Source organism: Oncorhynchus kisutch, linkage group LG26, assembly GCF_002021735.2.
Source record: "Oncorhynchus kisutch isolate 150728-3 linkage group LG26, Okis_V2, whole genome shotgun sequence".
NCBI lineage: Eukaryota > Metazoa > Chordata > Actinopteri > Salmoniformes > Salmonidae > Oncorhynchus > Oncorhynchus kisutch.
This window is the reverse complement of record NC_034199.2, coordinates 24,637,179-24,655,398: the sequence shown is the minus strand read 5'-3', so window position 1 is coordinate 24,655,398 and position 18,220 is coordinate 24,637,179. Positions and strand designations below refer to the sequence as shown.

General features: G+C 44.2%; 1 protein-coding gene across 1 annotated transcript; it reads left to right on the top strand.

Moving 5' to 3' along the window:
* The first annotated feature begins 418 nt into the window (after positions 1 to 418).
* LOC109871069 (B- and T-lymphocyte attenuator) lies at positions 419 to 5,033 on the top strand. The gene is made up of 6 exons (XM_020461874.2): positions 419 to 635; positions 2,219 to 2,545; positions 2,648 to 2,689; positions 2,798 to 2,929; positions 3,300 to 3,337; positions 3,496 to 5,033. The coding sequence occupies exons 1-6, from the start codon at positions 557 to 559 to the stop codon at positions 3,811 to 3,813; spliced, it is 936 nt and encodes a 311-aa protein (XP_020317463.1). The 5' UTR covers positions 419 to 556; the 3' UTR covers positions 3,814 to 5,033.
* Positions 5,034 to 18,220: the final 13,187 nt, after the last annotated feature.

The window sequence follows — 18,220 nt, the reverse complement described above, 5'->3', positions numbered from 1 at the left end:
CGCACAATAGAGGAGCAATAGAGAACCAAAGAGGAGTGGATTACCATACAATTGTTAAGTGTAGCTCAGTTGGTAGAGCATGTCGCTTACAACGTCAGGGTTGTGGGTCTAATTTCCACGGGGAGACAAGTTTGAAAATATATGCACGGGATAAGAGTGTCTACTAAAAGTGTGAAAAGCTACATTTTCAAAGATTCAAAGATCATTGCCCATTAAATGACCTACAATAATATACTGTAACCCACTAAAAAGACATATACGTGTTGGAATACGATGTGTGAGGGAGAGGAAACAGACCTCTAAAGTAGAAGCAATAGACAAGAGAGCTATGGTAGGTAGGCTCATATGTAGGAGGACAGGAAGTGGAAAACCCTGTAGATGCCAAGGAGAGAGAGAGAGAGAGAGAGAGAGAGAGAGAGAGAGAGAGAGAGAGAGAGAGACATATCGTCAGTGTCACCACTCAACTCACGTTTGTAATCACAGGCAGTTTGCTCTAACTGAGTGACACGGGCATGACCTGTCTTGAGATCTCATAAGACATTGCATCTTTGCCCTGATGGACCCACCGTGGTCTGACCACATCCTGCTGGTCCTCTGTCTCCTCTTCCTGGTCTGCATCCATGGCAATGCTCAAGGTAAGATGTTTCACATCTTGTCACTTCTACTTTTTGTGTTACATTTGAAAGGGATTGATATTTGCTAATTTTGGCAATTTACTTAAAATTTCCTTCAACAGTATGCTACGTACAGTGCATTCGGAAGTATTCAGCCCATTTGACTTTTTCCACATTTTATTACATTGCAGCATTATTATAAAATTGATTTTTTTTTTCAATTTCCTCATCAATTTACACACAAAAACATACAAATAAAAAAATTAAAAACTTATTTACATAATAATGTGTCAAGGCACAGAGGCACAGATCTGGGGGAAGGGTACCAAAACATGTCTGCAACATTGAATAAAAAATGATCCTCATCAATCTGTACACAATACCCCATAATAAAAAAACTAAAATAGGTTTTTAGAAATGTTTGCAAATGTCAAAAAAACTAAATAGAAATATCTTATTTACATAAGTATTCAGACCTTTTGCTATCAGACTCAAAAATTCAGCTCAGGTACATCCCATTGATCGTCCTTGAGATATTTCTACAACTTGATTGAAGTCCATCTGTGGTACATCAAATTGATTGGACATGATTTGGAAAGGCACACACCAGTCTATATAATGTCCCACAGTTGACAGTGCATGTCAGAACAAAAACCAAGCCATGAGGTCGAAGGAATTGTCCGTAGAGGTCCAAGACAAGATTGTGTCGAGGCATAGATCTGGGGAAGGGTACCAAAACATGTCTGCAACAATGAAGGTCCCCAAGAACACAGTCACCTCCATCATTCTTAAATGGAAGAAGTTTGGAACGAACAAGACTCTTCCTAGAGCTGGCTGCCCGACCAAACTGAGCAATTGGGGGAGAAGGTCCATGGTCAAGGAGGTGACCAAGAACCCAATATGGGTTTGCCAAAAGGCACCTAAAGGACTCTCAGACCATAAGAAACAAGATTCTCTGGTCTGATGAAACCAAGATTGAACTCTTTGGCCTTAATGCCAAGCGTCACATCTGGAGGAACCTGGCACCATCCCTACGGTTAAGTTTGGTGGCAATATCATGCTGTGGGAATGTTTTTTAGTGGCAGGGACTGGGAGACTAGTCAGGATTGAGGGAAAGATGAACGTAGCAAAGTACAGAGAGATATTTGATTTAAACCTGCTCCAAAGCACTCAGGAACTCAGGCTGCCAAAGGTGATTCAACAAAGTACTGAGTAATGGGTCTGAAAACGTATGTAAATGTGATATTTCAGTTTTTTATATTTGATAAATTTGCAAACATTTCTAAAAAACATTTTTTGATTTGTAATTATGGGGTATTGTGTGTAGATTGATGAGGGAAAATAACAATTTAATCCATTTTTGAATAAGGCTGTAACGTAACAGAATGTGGAAAAAGTAAAGGGGTCTGAATACTTTCTGAATGTACTTATTGATCAACCAAAGTCAGTCAGAGATGGGTGTTGGACACTGTCAAAGCGTAACTTCTCAACCGCAATTTGAATATGACAGGTCTTCATGTTCATTTGTGTTTTACCAGTGACCAGTATGATCCCTATCAGTAGTAATTATGTCAATTGTTTCCATCATCTTTTCTTACACCAAGGCCCATGTGAAATTGAGGTGCCAATCAAAAGGAACACTGTTTGGAATGCTGTCCCTCAGAAACGGCTGACAATCAACTGCCCTGTGAAACATTGTGGGGAAACCTTACGTGTCACCTGGTGTAAATTTGAGGACGCCAACTGCAAACAAATCAATGAGACAGAGAAAGTCAAAATTGGATGGAAACCATTTGATAGAGGGTCAGAAAATCGTATTGCATTTTTGGATTTTAAGAAGATATCTATGAATGATGATGGTTCGTACAGATGTGGAATGGCTGGGAATAAATCATCAATTGTTAGCCATGCTATCAATGTCTCTGTCTCAGGTAACCAACAAAAGCTTAGTTTTTTCCTCAATAAATTGTTTTAAAATGAATAAAATACATACTCAGTTGAGTCCTTGTTGTTTGATACACTTATTTCTACAGATATCAACCTGAAAATGACTAGCACAGCAGACCACAACACAAGTAGGACAATGTTTTATGAAATTACAGACATTCAATCACATCACATCAGCTAGTAGGCCTATGTGACAACTGTGTCTGGTGTTAAGACCTCTGTTTCTACTCTAACAGACAACTCACCAAATGCAAAGCATGATGAGAAATATCTGAGCTGGCTGCCGTATGCTTACATCTGTGTGGGAATAGTACTGCTGGTGGTCGTGGTGACAGCAATCTCCTTCCTCTATCTTTATGGATGTAAAGGTGAGTAATGCTGTTACCCATTTGATACTATAAAAACAAAGAGAGTCGCAGACTCCATATGTATAACCTCCCAGTAATCAGGGTGAAGAAGGCACAGTGATGAAGAAGTGGTGAAGAAGGTACAGTGAAACATTGGTGGTTTTTAACCAATACATTACTGGAAGGTTATACATGTGGAGTGTGTGACTCTCTTTGTTTTATAACTTTATTCACCGTTAGTCAGCACCTCTACACTAAATCATATTCTCTTGGTGTGCGCCAGCTCATGTTATTTATTAGACCCATTTAATACTGAAAACTTTTATTGTGTACAAGGTTGAAATACAGCAAACATGTCACTTTAACTTTCTAAAATATACTCATTATTCAGGACCAACAAGGTCAACAAATAACGGCATAAAGGAGCAGGTAAGGAAATCTTATAGCATCTTACTATTAACCACTGGGTCATTTACTATCATGACAAAACTGGTCCTCAATACACTAAATTTGTACAAAATGGAGGCCTTGCTGTCCTGACTTTGTCTAATTGTTTTTCTCTGTGTTTTATGGAAATGTCCACACAGGCAGCACCATGTCCAGACCTCTCCTCCTGCTCTAAGGGAACCTTTGCATCATCACCATTCACACCAAACCCTGCCCACTCTGACAATCTCTACAACAATGGTCCCTATGCCAAACACATCAACAGGGCATCGGCACACAACCTCCTGATGACAAACGGAACTCTGCCTTCCTCTGACATCACAGCTGGAGGTCAAGGGTCAAACCACCTTGTGTACGCTAGCCTGAACCACCAGACCCCTAGAGGGTCCCCGAAACCCCCCCATATTCCAACCCCCCATGATGAATGCTCAGAGTATGCAGCCATCCGAGTCCACTGAGCCCATAGGCTCTGAAAGAGACCTCATCCAGACCATAACGGCAGAGTGCTGCTTACTGTTTTACTGTTTAAGTTGTCTTCTTTGTTTGATCTTCTCAGTGAAAAAGAGGAAAGCTGAACATATTTTGTGGATGAAAATGTCACTCCTTGGGGAGATTCATGTTTTTTTTATACATATATAAAACTAACACACACTCTTCCTGGTGTCATGGAAATGTTGAGCAGTGTGTAAACCACAGTGCAGCAGTATTTCAGAGAATAAAATGTGATTTAAAGATGGGGGGGTAGGAGGATCGGGGTGAGACAGGTGGGCAAGGGTTAGAACTAGAGAATATGTGCTTCTGAGTGTGAACCCTCCTTCACGTCACACCTCAGAGTTAGAGGAGCAAAAATAACACCCGTTAGCAGTGTGTATCACAAAGGTTATCTCACACATAATGATGATAAACCATCATTTGTTATTGACTATCAAAATATATATTTTAATGAAGAAACCACTGAGCCACTTTGGTGATTATTAGTGATGATTTGGGGATATAACGGAAAAATAACTCATACCGAACATTTTATATCCCTGTGTGTGACTAAGTGTGTGTGCCTGTGTCTATATGTCTGTATATGACTTACTCAGTATGAGTGAGTGAGTGAGTGAGTGAGTGAGTGAGTGAGCGAGCAAGTGAGTGTTGGTGTATATTTTTGCACAGATGCGCGTGTTTGTACGCATGTGCTGGCTACAGGTTGGGGGCTTTCCATGGTTTATGTAAAATGTTGAGCCCACCACATAGCCGAAACAGTGAGTTGCTGTAAATAGATGTTCTCCCTCTTGAGAGAGTATGGAAATTCCATTCAAATGCAATATGAATGTAATATGAAAGTGCATATGACTTTCTCTATGGTCATAGGAAGACAGAGGTAATAGTTTGCATAACTGTAAAATGATGTGGGCGTGGCAAGATTGTAATAGTAACACATACAGTAACAAATTCCAATCTCAGTTATTGTCAATTCATTTGAAACATGTTCGTTTGAAGGCTACATGTTTACTATGCAACTACTCAATTACAATACAGTATCCTTCACCAGAGAATAGTGCCAGAGAAATGTCCTTCATTTTATAAAGAAATTGCGAGACAAAGACCATTGTTACCACTTGAAGCAAGAGTGGCGAGTTTTTGAGAATACAAAATAAAGCTTGGGTCTAATGTCTTTGGTCCAACACTGCTTCTGCCTGTTGTGTTCTGGTAAAAGCCTGAGCGAGAGGTTACTGTAAAGTACTGGGGTGTTTTTTCTGCCCCAGATACAGACCCTAACCTGCACAGGACTGGTTGTTTCTAGTTTAAAAACATAGCGCACAGGAAGTGCTGGGAACAGACCACCACCACACCAAGATGTTAATGTGTACTCAAATGAACTCACTACTCAGAGAAAGGGTGTAGCTTACTTTCATGGAGCTGCCACATCTATTAGCCTAATCTCAGAATAGGTCCAATACAATACTTATCAGTGAAACAGCTAAACAGTTTATTCATCCATAATGTAATCATTTTTTGAGAGTAGACCACTGACTGGTTTTACTGTAAGCCATTGCCTGCACCCATGTGGTTTTACTGTAAGCCATTGCCTGCACCCATGTGGTTTTACTGTAAGCCATTGCCTGCACCCATGTGGTTTTACTGTAAGCCATTGCCTGCACCCATGTGGTTTTACTGTAAGCCATTGCCTGCACCCATGTGGTTTTACTGTAAGCCATTGCCTGCACCCATGTGGTTTTATTGTAAGCCATTGCCTGCCCCCATGTGGTTTTACTGTAAGCCATTGCCTGCACCCATGTGGTTTTACTGTAAGCCATTGCCTGCACCCATGTGGTTTTACTGTAAGCCATTGCCTGCACCCATGTGGTTTTACTGTAAGCCATTGCCTGCACCCATGTGGTTTTACTGTAAGCCATTGCCTGCACCCATGTGGTTTTATTGTAAGCCATTGCCTGCACCCATGTGGTTTTATTGTATGCCATTGCCTGCACCCATGTGGTCTTACTGTAAGCCATTGCCTGCACCCATGTGGTTTTACTGTATGCCATTGCCTGCACCCATGTGGTTTTACTGTAAGCCATTGCCTGCACCCATGTGGTTTTACTGTAAGCCATTGCCTGCACCCATGTGGTTTTACTGTAAGCCATTGCCTGCACCCATGTGGTTTTGTTGTATGTCATTGCCTGCACCCATTTGGTCTTACTGTAAGCCATTGCCTGCACCCATGTGGTTTTACTGTAAGCCATTGCCTGCACCCATGTGGTTTTACTGTAAGCCATTGCCTGCACCCATGTGGTTTTACTGTAAGCCATTGCCTGCACCCATGTGGTTTTGTTGTATGTCATTGCCTGCACCCATTTGGTCTTACTGTAAGCCATTGCCTGCACCCATGTGGTTTTACTGTAAGCCATTGCCTGCACCCATGTGGTTTTATTGTAAGCCATTGCCTGCACCCATGTGGTTTTACTGTAAGCCATTGCCTGCACCCATGTGGTTTTACTGTAAGCCATTGCCTGCACCCATGTGGTTTTACTGTAAGCCATTGCCTGCACCCATGTGGTTTTACTGTAAGCCATTGCCTGCACCCATGTGGTTTTACTGTAAGCCATTGCCTGCACCCATGTGGTTTTACTGTAAGCCATTGCCTGCACCCATGTGGTTTTACTGTAAGCCATTGCCTGCACCCATGTGGTTTTATTGTAAGCCATTGCCTGCACCCATGTGGTTTTACTGTAAGCCATTGCCTGCACCCATGTGGTTTTACTGTAAGCCATTGCCTGCACCCATGTGGTTTTATTGTAAGCCATTGCCTGCACCCATGTGGTTTTATTGTATGCCATTGCCTGCACCCATGTGGTCTTACTGTAAGCCATTGCCTGCACCCATGTGGTTTTACTGTAAGCCATTGCCTGCACCCATGTGGTTTTACTGTAAGCCATTGCCTGCACCCATGTGGTTTTACTGTAAGCCATTGCCTGCACCCATGTGGTTTTACTGCAAGCCATTGCCTGCACCCATGTGGTTTTACTGTAAGCCATTGCCTGCACCCATGTGGTTTTACTGTAAGCCATTGCCTGCACCCATGTGGTTTTACTGTAAGCCATTGCCTGCACCCATGTGGTTTTATTGTAAGCCATTGCCTGCACCCATGTGGTTTTACTGTAAGCCATTGCCTGCACCCATGTGGTTTTACTGTAAGCCATTGCCTGCACCCATGTGGTTTTACTGTAAGCCATTGCCTGCACCCATGTGGTTTACTGCAAGCCATTGCCTGCACCCATGTGGTTTTACTGTAAGCCATTGCCTGCACCCATGTGGTTTTACTGTAAGCCATTGCCTGCACCCATGTGGTTTTACTGTAAGCCATTGCCTGCACCCATGTGGTTTTATTGTAAGCCATTGCCTGCACCCATGTGGTTTTACTGTAAGCCATTGCCTGCACCCATGTGGTTTTACTGTAAGCCATTGCCTGCACCCATGTGGTTTTACTGTAAGCCATTGCCTGCACCCATGTGGTTTTACTGTAAGCCATTGCCTGCACCCATGTGGTTTTACTATAAGCCATTGCCTGCACCCATGTGGTTTTACTGCAAGCCATTGCCTGCACCCATGTGGTTTTACTGTAAGCCATTGCCTGCACCCATGTGGTTTTACTGTAAGCCATTGCCTGCACCCATGTGGTTTTACTGTAAGCCATTGCCTGCACCCATGTGGTTTTACTGTAAGCCATTGCCTGCACCCATGTGGTTTTACTGTAAGCCATTGCCTGCACCCATGTGGTTTTACTGTAAGCCATTGCCTGCACCCATGTGGTTTTACTGTAAGCCATTGCCTGCACCCATGTGGTTTTACTGCAAGCCATTGCCTGCACCCATGTGGTTTTACTGTAAGCCATTGCCTGCACCCATGTGGTTTTACTGTAAGCCATTGCCTGCACCCATGTGGTTTTACTGTAAGCCATTGCCTGCACCCATGTGGTTTTATTGTAAGCCATTGCCTGCACCCATGTGGTTTTACTGTAAGCCATTGCCTGCACCCATGTGGTTTTACTGTAAGCCATTGCCTGCACCCATGTGGTTTTACTGTAAGCCATTGCCTGCACCCATGTGGTTTTACTGTAAGCCATTGCCTGCACCCATGTGGTTTTACTGTAAGCCATTGCCTGCACCCATGTGGTTTTACTGCAAGCCATTGCCTGCACCCATGTGGTTTTACTGTAAGCCATTGCCTGCACCCATGTGGTTTTACTGTAAGCCATTGCCTGCACCCATGTGGTTTTACTGTAAGCCATTGCCTGCACCCATGTGGTTTTATTGTAAGCCATTGCCTGCACCCATGTGGTTTTACTGTAAGCCATTGCCTGCACCCATGTGGTTTTACTGTAAGCCATTGCCTGCACCCATGTGGTTTTACTGTAAGCCATTGCCTGCACCCATGTGGTTTTACTGTAAGCCATTGCCTGCACCCATGTGGTTTTACTGTAAGCCATTGCCTGCACCCATGTGGTTTTATTGTAAGCCATTGCCTGCCCCCATGTGGTTTTACTGTAAGCCATTGCCTGCACCCATGTGGTTTTACTGTAAGCCATTGCCTGCACCCATGTGGTTTTACTGTAAGCCATTGCCTGCACCCATGTGGTTTTACTGTAAGCCATTGCCTGCACCCATGTGGTTTTACTGTAAGCAATTGCCTGCACCCATGTGGTTTTATTGTAAGCCATTGCCTGCACCCATGTGGTTTTATTGTATGCCATTGCCTGCACCCATGTGGTCTTACTGTAAGCCATTGCCTGCACCCATGTGGTTTTACTGTATGCCATTGCCTGCACCCATGTGGTTTTACTGTAAGCCATTGCCTGCACCCATGTGGTTTTACTGTAAGCCATTGCCTGCACCCATGTGGTTTTACTGTAAGCCATTGCCTGCACCCATGTGGTTTTGTTGTATGTCATTGCCTGCACCCATTTGGTCTTACTGTAAGCCATTGCCTGCACCCATGTGGTTTTACTGTAAGCCATTGCCTGCACCCATGTGGTTTTACTGTAAGCCATTGCCTGCACCCATGTGGTTTTACTGTAAGCCATTGCCTGCACCCATGTGGTTTTGTTGTATGTCATTGCCTGCACCCATTTGGTCTTACTGTAAGCCATTGCCTGCACCCATGTGGTTTTACTGTAAGCCATTGCCTGCACCCATGTGGTTTTATTGTAAGCCATTGCCTGCACCCATGTGGTTTTACTGTAAGCCATTGCCTGCACCCATGTGGTTTTACTGTAAGCCATTGCCTGCACCCATGTGGTTTTACTGTAAGCCATTGCCTGCACCCATGTGGTTTTACTGTAAGCCATTGCCTGCACCCATGTGGTTTTACTGTAAGCCATTGCCTGCACCCATGTGGTTTTACTGTAAGCCATTGCCTGCACCCATGTGGTTTTACTGTAAGCCATTGCCTGCACCCATGTGGTTTTATTGTAAGCCATTGCCTGCACCCATGTGGTTTTACTGTAAGCCATTGCCTGCACCCATGTGGTTTTACTGTAAGCCATTGCCTGCACCCATGTGGTTTTATTGTAAGCCATTGCCTGCACCCATGTGGTTTTATTGTATGCCATTGCCTGCACCCATGTGGTCTTACTGTAAGCCATTGCCTGCACCCATGTGGTTTTACTGTAAGCCATTGCCTGCACCCATGTGGTTTTACTGTAAGCCATTGCCTGAACCCATGTGGTTTTACTGTAAGCCATTGCCTGCACCCATGTGGTTTTACTGTAAGCCATTGCCTGCACCCATGTGGTTTTATTGTATGCCATTGCCTGCACCCATGTGGTCTTACTGTAAGCCATTGCCTGCACCCATGTGGTTTTACTGTAAGCCATTGCCTGCACCCATGTGGTTTTACTGTAAGCCATTGCCTGCACCCATGTGGTTTTACTGTAAGCCATTGCCTGCACCCATGTGGATTTACTGTAAGCCATTGCCTGCACCCATGTGGTTTTACTGTAAGCCATTGCCTGCACCCATGTGGTTTTATTGTAAGCCATTGCCTGCACCCATGTGGTTTTACTGTAAGCCATTGCCTGCACCCATGTGGTTTTACTGTAAGCCATTGCCTGCACCCATGTGGTTTTACTGTAAGCCATTGCCTGCACCCATGTGGTTTTATTGTATGCCATTGCCTGCACCCATGTGGTCTTACTGTAAGCCATTGCCTGCACCCATGTGGTTTTACTGTAAGCCATTGCCTGCACCCATGTGGTTTTACTGTAAGCCATTGCCTGCACCCATGTGGTTTTACTGTAAGCCATTGCCTGCACCCATGTGGTTTTATTGTAAGCCATTGCCTGCACCCACGTGGTTTTACTGTAAGCCATTGCCTGCACCCATGTGGTTTTACTGTAAGCCATTGCCTGCACCCATGTGGTTTTACTGCAAGCCATTGCCTGCACCCATGTGGTTTTACTGTAAGCCATTGCCTGCACCCATGTGGTTTTACTGTAAGCCATTGCCTGCACCCATGTGGTTTTACTGTAAGCCATTGCCTGCACCCATGTGGTTTTATTGTAAGCCATTGCCTGCACCCATGTGGTTTTACTGTAAGCCATTGCCTGCACCCATGTGGTTTTACTGTAAGCCATTGCCTGCACCCATGTGGTTTTACTGTAAGCCATTTCCTGCACCCATGTGGTTTTACTGTAAGCCATTGCCTGCACCCATGTGGTTTTACTGTAAGCCATTGCCTGCACCCATGTGGTTTTACTGTAAGCCATTGCCTGCACCCATGTGGTTTTATTGTATGCCATTGCCTGCACCCATGTGGTCTTACTGTAAGCCATTGCCTGCACCCATGTGGTTTTACTGTAAGCCATTGCCTGCACCCATGTGGTTTTACTGTAAGCCATTGCCTGCACCCATGTGGTTTTACTGTAAGCCATTGCCTGCACCCATGTGGTTTTACTGTAAGCCATTGCCTGCACCCATGTGGTTTTACTGTAAGCCATTGCCTGCACCCATGTGGTTTTACTGTAAGCCATTGCCTGCACCCATGTGGTTTTACTGTAAGCCATTGCCTGCACCCATGTGGTTTTACTGTAAGCCATTGCCTGCACCCATGTGGTTTTACTGTAAGCCATTGCCTGCACCCATGTGGTTTTATTGTAAGCCATTGCCTGCACCCATGTGGTTTTACTGTAAGCCATTGCCTGCACCCATGTGGTTTTACTGTAAGCCATTGCCTGCACCCATGTGGTTTTATTGTAAGCCATTGCCTGCACCCATGTGGTTTTATTGTATGCCATTGCCTGCACCCATGTGGTTTTATTGTAAGCCATTGCCTGCACCCATGTGGTTTTATTGTATGCCATTGCCTGCACCCATGTGGTCTTACTGTAAGCCATTGCCTGCACCCATGTGGTTTTACTGTTAGCCATTGCCTGCACCCATGTGGTTTTATTGTAAGCCATTACCTGCAGCCATGTGGTTTTACTGTAAGCCATTGCCTGCACCCATGTGGTTTTACTGTAAGCCATTGCCTGCACCCATGTGGTTTTACTGTAAGCCATTGCCTGCACCCATGTGGTTTTACTGTAAGCCATTGCCTGCACCCATGTGGTTTTACTGTAAGCCATTGCCTGCACCCATGTGGTTTTATTGTAAGCCATTGCCTGCACCCATGTGGTTTTACTGTAAGCCATTGCCTGCACCCATGTGGTTTTACTGTAAGCCATTGCCATCACCCATGTGGTTTTACTGTAAGCCATTGCCTGCACCCATGTGGTTTTACTGTAAGCCATTGCCTGCACCCATTTGGTTTTACTGTAAGCCATTGCCTGCACCCATGTGGTTTTACTGTAAGCCATTGCCTGCACCCATGTGGTTTTATTGTATGCCATTGCCTGCACCCATGTGGTCTTACTGTAAGCCATTGCCTGCACCCATGTGGTTTTACTGTAAGCCATTGCCTGCACCCATGTGGTTTTACTGTAAGCCATTGCCTGCACCCATGTGGTTTTATTGTAAGCCATTGCCTGCACCCATGTGGATTTACTGTAAGCCATTGCCTGCACCCATGTGGTTTTACTGTAAGCCATTGCCTGCACCCATGTGGTTTTATTGTAAGCCATTGCCTGCACCCATGTGGTTTTATTGTATGCCATTGCCTGCACCCATGTGGTTTTACTGTAAGCCATTGCCTGCACCCATGTGGTTTTACTGTAAGCCATTGCCTGCACCCATGTGGTTTTATTGTAAGCCATTGCCTGCACCCATGTGGTTTTACTGTAAGCCATTGCCTGCACCCATGTGGTTTTACTGTAAGCCATTGCCTGCACCCATGTGGCTTTACTGTAAGCCATTGCCTGCACCCATGTGGTTTTACTGTAAGCCATTGCCTGCACCCATGTGGTTTTACTGTAAGCCATTGCCTGCACCCATTTGGTTTTATTGTAAGCCATTGCCTGCACCCATGTGGTTTTACTGTAAGCCATTGCCTGCACCCATGTGGTTTTACTGTAAGCCATTGCCTGCACCCATGTGGTTTTACTGTAAGCCATTGCCTGCACCCATGTGGTTTTACTGTAAGCCATTGCCTGCACCCATGTGGTTTTACTGTAAGCCATTGCCTGCACCCATGTGGTTTTACTGTAAGCCATTGCCTGCACCCATGTGGTTTTATTGTAAGCCATTGCCTGCACCCATGTGGTTTTACTGTAAGCCATTGCCTGCACCCATGTGGTTTTACTGTAAGCCATTGCCTGCACCCATGTGGTTTTATTGTAAGCCATTGCCTGCACCCATGTGGTTTTATTGTATGCCATTGCCTGCACCCATGTGGTTTTATTGTAAGCCATTGCCTGCACCCATGTGGTTTTATTGTATGCCATTGCCTGCACCCATGTGGTCTTACTGTAAGCCATTGCCTGCACCCATGTGGTTTTACTGTTAGCCATTGCCTGCACCCATGTGGTTTTATTGTAAGCCATTACCTGCAGCCATGTGGTTTTACTGTAAGCCATTGCCTGCACCCATGTGGTTTTACTGTAAGCCATTGCCTGCACCCATGTGGTTTTACTGTAAGCCATTGCCTGCACCCATGTGGTTTTACTGTAAGCCATTGCCTGCACCCATGTGGTTTTACTGTAAGCCATTGCCTGCACCCATGTGGTTTTATTGTAAGCCATTGCCTGCACCCATGTGGTTTTACTGTAAGCCATTGCCTGCACCCATGTGGTTTTACTGTAAGCCATTGCCATCACCCATGTGGTTTTACTGTAAGCCATTGCCTGCACCCATGTGGTTTTACTGTAAGCCATTGCCTGCACCCATTTGGTTTTACTGTAAGCCATTGCCTGCACCCATGTGGTTTTACTGTAAGCCATTGCCTGCACCCATGTGGTTTTATTGTATGCCATTGCCTGCACCCATGTGGTCTTACTGTAAGCCATTGCCTGCACCCATGTGGTTTTACTGTAAGCCATTGCCTGCACCCATGTGGTTTTACTGTAAGCCATTGCCTGCACCCATGTGGTTTTATTGTAAGCCATTGCCTGCACCCATGTGGATTTACTGTAAGCCATTGCCTGCACCCATGTGGTTTTACTGTAAGCCATTGCCTGCACCCATGTGGTTTTATTGTAAGCCATTGCCTGCACCCATGTGGTTTTATTGTATGCCATTGCCTGCACCCATGTGGTTTTACTGTAAGCCATTGCCTGCACCCATGTGGTTTTACTGTAAGCCATTGCCTGCACCCATGTGGTTTTATTGTAAGCCATTGCCTGCACCCATGTGGTTTTACTGTAAGCCATTGCCTGCACCCATGTGGTTTTACTGTAAGCCATTGCCTGCACCCATGTGGCTTTACTGTAAGCCATTGCCTGCACCCATGTGGTTTTACTGTAAGCCATTGCCTGCACCCATGTGGTTTTACTGTAAGCCATTGCCTGCACCCATTTGGTTTTATTGTAAGCCATTGCCTGCACCCATTTGGTTTTATTGTAAGCCATTGCCTGCACCCATGTGGATGAATTGGTTATTAATACATAAGGCTCCACAACCATCATTTAGTTAGATAAAAACAAGGACATTAGAACATGCTGAGACATGAGGACATACATTATACATTAAGGGGGTTTCTTTTATAGTGTAAGAAAAGGCCATGATCAAAGGGCTAATGAATCTCCCTTTAGATTGGGCTGTTTGGAATTTATCCTCCTACTATGGGCATACGTCAAATCAAATCAAATTTTATATGTCACATGCGTCGAATACAATAAGTGTAGACTTTACCATGAAATGCTTCCTTACAAGCCCTTAATAACCAACAGTGCAATTCAAGAAGAATAAAATATTCACCAAGTAGACTAAAGTAAAAAGTAAGAATAAAAAGCAACACAGAATAACATTAACGTTTAAGTCGGAAGTTTACATACACTTAGGTTTTGGTCATTAAAACTTGTTATTCAACAACTCCACAATTTTCTTGTTAACAAACTATAGCTTTGGCAAGTCGGTTAGGACATCTACTTTGTGCATGGCACAAGTAATTTTTCCAACAATTGTTTACATACAGAATATTTCATTTATAATTCACTGTATCCCAATTCCAGTGGGTCAGAAGTTTACACACACTAAGTTGACTGTGCCTTTAAACAGCTTGGAAAATTCCAGAAATGATGTCATGGCTTTAGAAGCTTCTGATAGGCTAATTTACATAATTTGAGTCAATTGGAGGTGTACCTGTGAAGGTATTTCAAGGCCTACCTTCAAACTCAGTGTCTCTTTGCTTGACATCATGGGAAAATCCAAATAAATCAACCAAGACCTCAGAAAAAAAACTGTAGAACGACACAAGTCTGGTTCATCCTTGGGAGCAAATTCCAAATGCCTGAAGGTACCACGTTCATCTTGTACAAACAATAGTACACAAGTATAAACACCATGGGAACACGCAGCCGTCATACCGCTCAAGAATGAGACGCGTTCTGTCTCCTAGAGATGATCAATCCCAGAACAACATCAAAGGACCTTGTGAAGATGCTGGAGGAAACAGGTACAAAAGTATCTATATCCACAGTAAAACGAGTCCTATAATCGACATAACCTGAAAGGCCACTTAGCAAGAAAGAAGCTCCCTCTTCACGACTGTCTTGGTATGTTTGGACCTTGATAGTTCGTTGGTGATGTGGACACCAAGGAACTTGAAACTCTCGACCCGCTCCACTACAGCCCCATCGATGTTAATGGGGGCCTTCGGCCCGCCTTTTCCTGTAGTCCACGATCAGCTCCTTAGTCTTGCTCAGATTGAGGGAGAGGTTTTTGTCCTGGCACCACACTGCCAGTTCTCTGATCTCCTCCCTATAGGCCGTCTCATCGTTGTCGGTGATCAGACCTACCACTCTTGTGTCATCAGCAAACTTAATGATGGTGTTGGAGTCGTGTTTGGCCACGCAGTCGTGGGTGAACAGGGAATACAGGAGGGGACTAAGTACACACCCCCGAGGGGCCCCAGTGTTAAGGATCAGCGTGGCAGACATTTTGTTGCCCACTCTTACCACCTGGGGGCGGCCCGTCAGGAAGTCCAGGATTCAGTTGCAGAGGGAGGTGTTTAGTCCCAGAGTCATTAGCTAAGTGATGAGCTTCGTGGGCACTATGGTGTTGAATGCTGAGTTGTAGTCAAGGAACAGCATTCTCACATAGGTGTTCCTTTTGTCTAAGTGAAAAAGGGCAGTGTGGAGTGCGATTAAGATTGCGTCATCTGTGGGATCTGTGGGCGGTATGCTAATTGGAGTGGGTCTAGGGTGTCCGGGAAGATGCTGTTGATGTGAGCCATAACCAGCCTTTCAAAGCACTTCATGGCTACCGACGTGAGTGCCACAAAGTGGTAATCATTTAGTCAGGTTACTTTCACTTCCTTGGGCACAGGGACTGTGGTGGTCTGCTTGAAACATGTTGGTATTACAGACTCGGTCAGGGAGAGGTTGAAAATGTCAGTGAAGACACGTGACAGTTGGTCCGCACATGCTTTGAGTACACGTCCTGGTAATCCGTCTGGCCCAGCGGCTTTATGAATGTTGACCTGTTTAAAGGGTTTATTCACATCAGCTACCGAGAGTGTTATCACACAGTCATCCAGAAAAGCTGGTGCTCTTGTGTATGCTTCAGTGTTGCTTGCCTCGAAGCGAAGATAAAAGGCATTTATCTTGTCTGGTAGGCTCGTGTCACTGGGCAGCTCGCTTCTGGGTTTCCCTTTGTAGTCCGTAATAGTTTTCAAGCCATGCCACGTCCAACTAGCGTCAGAGCTGGTGTAGTAGGATTCAGGATCTTAATCCTGTATTGACGCTCTACTTGTTTGATGGTTTGTCTGAGGGCATAGCGGGATTTCTTATAAACGTCCGGATTAGTCTCCTGCTCATTGAAAGCGGCAGCTCTAGCCTTTAGCTCGATGTGGATGTTGCCTGTTATCCTTGGCTTCTGGTTGGGATATGTACGTACAGTCACTGTGGGGACGACGTCATCGATGCACTTATTGATGAAGCCGATGACTGGTGGTGTTCCTCAATGCCATTGGATGAATCCCAGAACATATTCCAGTCTGTGCTAGCAAAACAGTCCTGTAGTGTAGCAGCCGCGTCATCTGACAACTTACGTATTGAGGGAGTCACTGGTACTTCCTGCTTTAGTTTTTTCTTGTAAGCAGGAATCAGGAGGATAGAATTATGGTCAGATTTGCCAAATGGAAGGCGGGGGAGAGCTTTGTATGTGGAGTAAAGGTGGTCTAGGATTTTTTTCCCCCTGGTTGCACATGTGACATGCTGGTAAAAATTTGGTAAAACTGATTAAAGTTTGCCTGCATTAAAGTCCCCGGCCAATAGGAGTGCCGCTTCTGGGTGAGCATTTTCTTCTTTGCTTATGGCCTTATAGAGTTGTTTGAGAGCGGTCTTAGTGCCAGCTTTGCTTTGTGGTGGTAAATAGACAGCTACAAATAATACAGATGAGAAATCTCTTGGTAGATAGTGTGGTCTGCAGCTTATCATAAGATGCTCTACCTAAGGCAAGCAATACCTCGAAACGTCTTTAATATTAGACATCGCGCACCAGCTGTTATAGACCAAAAGACACACACCCCCACCCCTCGTCTTACCAGAGGTAGTGTCTCTGTTCTGCCGGTGCATGGAAAATCTTGCTAGCTCTATATTGTCCGCATCTTTGTTCAGCCACGTCTCGTTGAAACATAAGATGTTACAGTTTTTAATGTCCCATTGGTAGGATAATCATAATTGTAGGTCATCAATTTTATTTTCCAATGATTGCATGTTAGCAAGAAGAATGGAAGGCAATAGGAGTTTACTTGCTCGCCTCCGAGTTCTCAGAAGGGTGCCCGATCTGCAGCATCTTTTCCGGCATTTTTTCTTTGCGCAAAAGGCATTTTTGCCTTTTGCAGTATTGGGGCAGTATTGAGTAGCTTGGATGAATAAGTTGCCCAAACTAAACGGCCTGCTCCTCAGTCTCAGTTGCTAATAAATACATATTATTATTAGTATTGGATAGAAAACACTCTAAAGTTTCCAAAACTGTCAAAATATTGTCTGTGAGTATAACAGAACTGATATTGCAGGCAGAACCCTGAGGAAAATCAAACCAAGAAATTGCTTCTATTTTGAAAACTCCATGTTCCATAGCTTGCCTTTGCTCCATTTAAAGAAATATCAACCAGATTACTTTTCCTATCATTTCCTCAAGGTGTCAACAGTATTTAGACATAGTTTCATGCTTTTATTTTGAAAAATGAACGAGAAAGATAACATCGCGTCATTGTATGGCCAGGTGCCAGCAGCGTTTTGTATGCTTTACAGAGTTTGGGCAGCCATTGCCTTTCCCTCTCTGACTGAAAAAGACAGTTGCGGTCGATATATTATCGATTATATATTTTAAAAACAACCCGAGGATCGATTATGATCATGTTTCTATGGACATTACTGATACTATTTGGAATTTTTCTGCGTTGTCGTGACCGCTCTTTCCTGTGGATTTCTGAACATAACGCAACAAACAAACAGAGGTATTTTGGATAGAAAAATAATCTTTATGGAACAAAATGAATATGTATTGTGTAACTGGTTGTCTCTAGAGTGAAAACAACCGAAGATCATCAAAAGTAAATGATTAATTTGATTGCTTTTCTGATATTCGTGACCAAGCTACTTGATGCTAGGTGTACATAATGTTTTGTTGAGCGATCGATAAACTTACACAAACGCTTGGATTGCTTCCACTGTAGAGCATATTTTCAAAATCTGACGGAACAGGTGGATTAACAAAAGGCTAAGCTGTGTTTTCCTATATTGCACTTGTGATTTCATGAATATAAATATTTTTAGTA

Bases quoted from the DNA above. Each gene is read 5' to 3' on its own strand.
- LOC109871069 (XM_020461874.2), top strand. From the start codon at position 557: ATGGACCCACCGTGGTCTGACCACATCCTGCTGGTCCTCTGTCTCCTC. The intron at 636-2,218 runs GTAAGATGTTTC...TCTTACACCAAG, and splicing joins CATCCATGGCAATGCTCAAG to GCCCATGTGAAATTGAGGTG. The intron at 2,546-2,647 runs GTAACCAACAAA...TTATTTCTACAG, and splicing joins TATCAATGTCTCTGTCTCAG to ATATCAACCTGAAAATGACT.